At 46.7% G+C, this 1,834-nt stretch overlaps 1 protein-coding gene across 1 annotated transcript in view; it reads left to right on the forward strand.

The window, feature by feature from the left end:
* Positions 1-1,613, forward strand: part of LOC310771414 (uncharacterized protein) — a gene marked incomplete at its 3' end in the record, with an annotated part of 57,029 nt that extends 55,416 nt beyond the window's left edge. The window contains exons 19-20 of the mRNA XM_083631910.1: positions 1,352-1,419; positions 1,521-1,613. Of these exons, the coding sequence (XP_083488036.1) occupies positions 1,352-1,419; positions 1,521-1,613 (161 nt within the window). The remainder of the gene's footprint in view (positions 1-1,351; positions 1,420-1,520) is intronic.
* Between the last annotated feature and the right edge of the window lie 221 nt (positions 1,614-1,834).

Genomic DNA, 1,834 nt, shown 5'->3' on the forward strand with positions numbered 1-1,834 from the left:
AAAGAGTTTGTGGCCAGGGTGGGAGGGGTCGGCCATGATCTTGCGAGACCGCTTCAGTGTCCTGGCTGCATGTAGGTCCTGGAGGGATGGCAGGTTGCATCCGATTATCCTCTCAGCGCAGCGGATGATGCGCTGAAGTCTGTTGATGTCTTTTTGAGTGGCAGCAGCATACCAGACGGTGATGGGGGAGGTGAGGATGGACTCAACGATGGAGGTGTAGAAGTGCACCATCGTGGCCTTTGGCACTTTGAATTTCTTCAGCTGCCGCACAAAGTACATCCTCTGCTGTGCCTTCTTGGTGAGAGCTCTGATGTTCAGCTCCCATTTTAGGTCCTGGCTGATGATGGTCCCCAGGAAGCGGAAGGACTCCACAGTGTTGACTGGGGAGTCACCCAGGGTGATGGGGGAAGGTGGGGCTTTGTTCCTCCTGTAATCCACAATCATCTCCATTGTTTTTTGAGCATTTAACACCAGGTTGTTTTGACTGCACCAACTCACCAGATGGTCAACTTCCTGTCTGTATTCCGACTCATCTCCGTCTGTGATGAGCCCTATGAGGGTGGTATCGTCTGCGAACTTCAGGAGCTTGACGGACTGGTGACTGGAGGTGCAGCTGTTGGTGTACAGCCCGAAGAAGTGGGGAGAGAGGACACCGCCCTGGGCAGCGCCGGGGCTGATTGACCGAAAGTCAGTGATGTGCTTACCCAGCCTCACGTGCTGCTTCCTGTCAGTCAGGAAGTCTGTGGTCCATCTGCAGATGGGGTCGGGCACGCCCAGCTGGGAGAGTTTCTCCTGTAGCAGGGCTGGGAGTATCGTGTCAAACGCCGAGCTGAAATCTACGAACAGGATCCTGGCATAGGTTCCTGCATTGTCCAGGTGTGTGTGGTGGAGGGCCATGTTTATTGCATCGTCTACAGACCTGTTGGCTCTGTAGGCAAACTGTAGGGGGTCCAGGAGTGGGTCTGTGATGGATTTGAGGTAGGACAGGACAAGGCGCTCAAAGGACTTCATGACCACAGAGGTCAGGGCGATGGGTCTGTAGTCTTTAAGTGCCGAGGGCCTTGCCTTTTTTGGGAGGGGGATTATGGTTGATGTTTTGAAGCATGCTGGTACGTGGCAGCCTCATGCCTCACAGCCTCACAGCCTCATGAACCTTTACAACCACAATAGAGACCTAGGGCATTCAGGGGATGTATGGCTTTTTTTTAGGGTTATTCTATATATTCGAAATAAATAATGTTCTATTAATCTATTATTATTATTATCTATCTATCTATCTATCTATCTATCTATCTATCTATCTATCTATCTATCTATCTATCTATCTATCTATCTATCTATCTATCTCCAGGAAACGACTGTGCAGAAGACAAAGAGAGCATTTTGTTTGCTCAGTCAGAGAGTCCAGGGTGTGGAGAGGTGAGACTTGAAACCACAGCGTGCTTATGTTGTTGTCCATGTAAATTATTTGACACAGCTCGCACTCTTCCTATCTTCAGAATTTCTTCCATTTCTTTCAGGTTTCAAAGTTCAGGAAGATCGTGCTGACGGTGTTCCTAATAGGAAATACAGGGTTCCTGGTTGCGCTGGTAAAAGCTATAGCAAGTGTATGATGTTTCTATGATGTTTTTTTAACTGACAATGGTGTGTAGGATACTATACCAGTTATACATATTTCTATTACTCAAGAACATATTTTTTTACATTGTTGATTGACTTATGATTTGCTTGAGCATTTTCACATCACTGTCTGATTTTTTTTAACTAATCATCAACTAATCAATTAATCGATCATATAATCTACAGATTAATCGAAAATGAAAATAATCGTTAG

The sequence above is a fragment of the Poromitra crassiceps genome (genome assembly GCF_964638095.1).
Source record: "Poromitra crassiceps genome assembly, chromosome: 2".
NCBI classification, from domain to species: Eukaryota; Metazoa; Chordata; class Actinopteri; order Beryciformes; family Melamphaidae; genus Poromitra; species Poromitra crassiceps.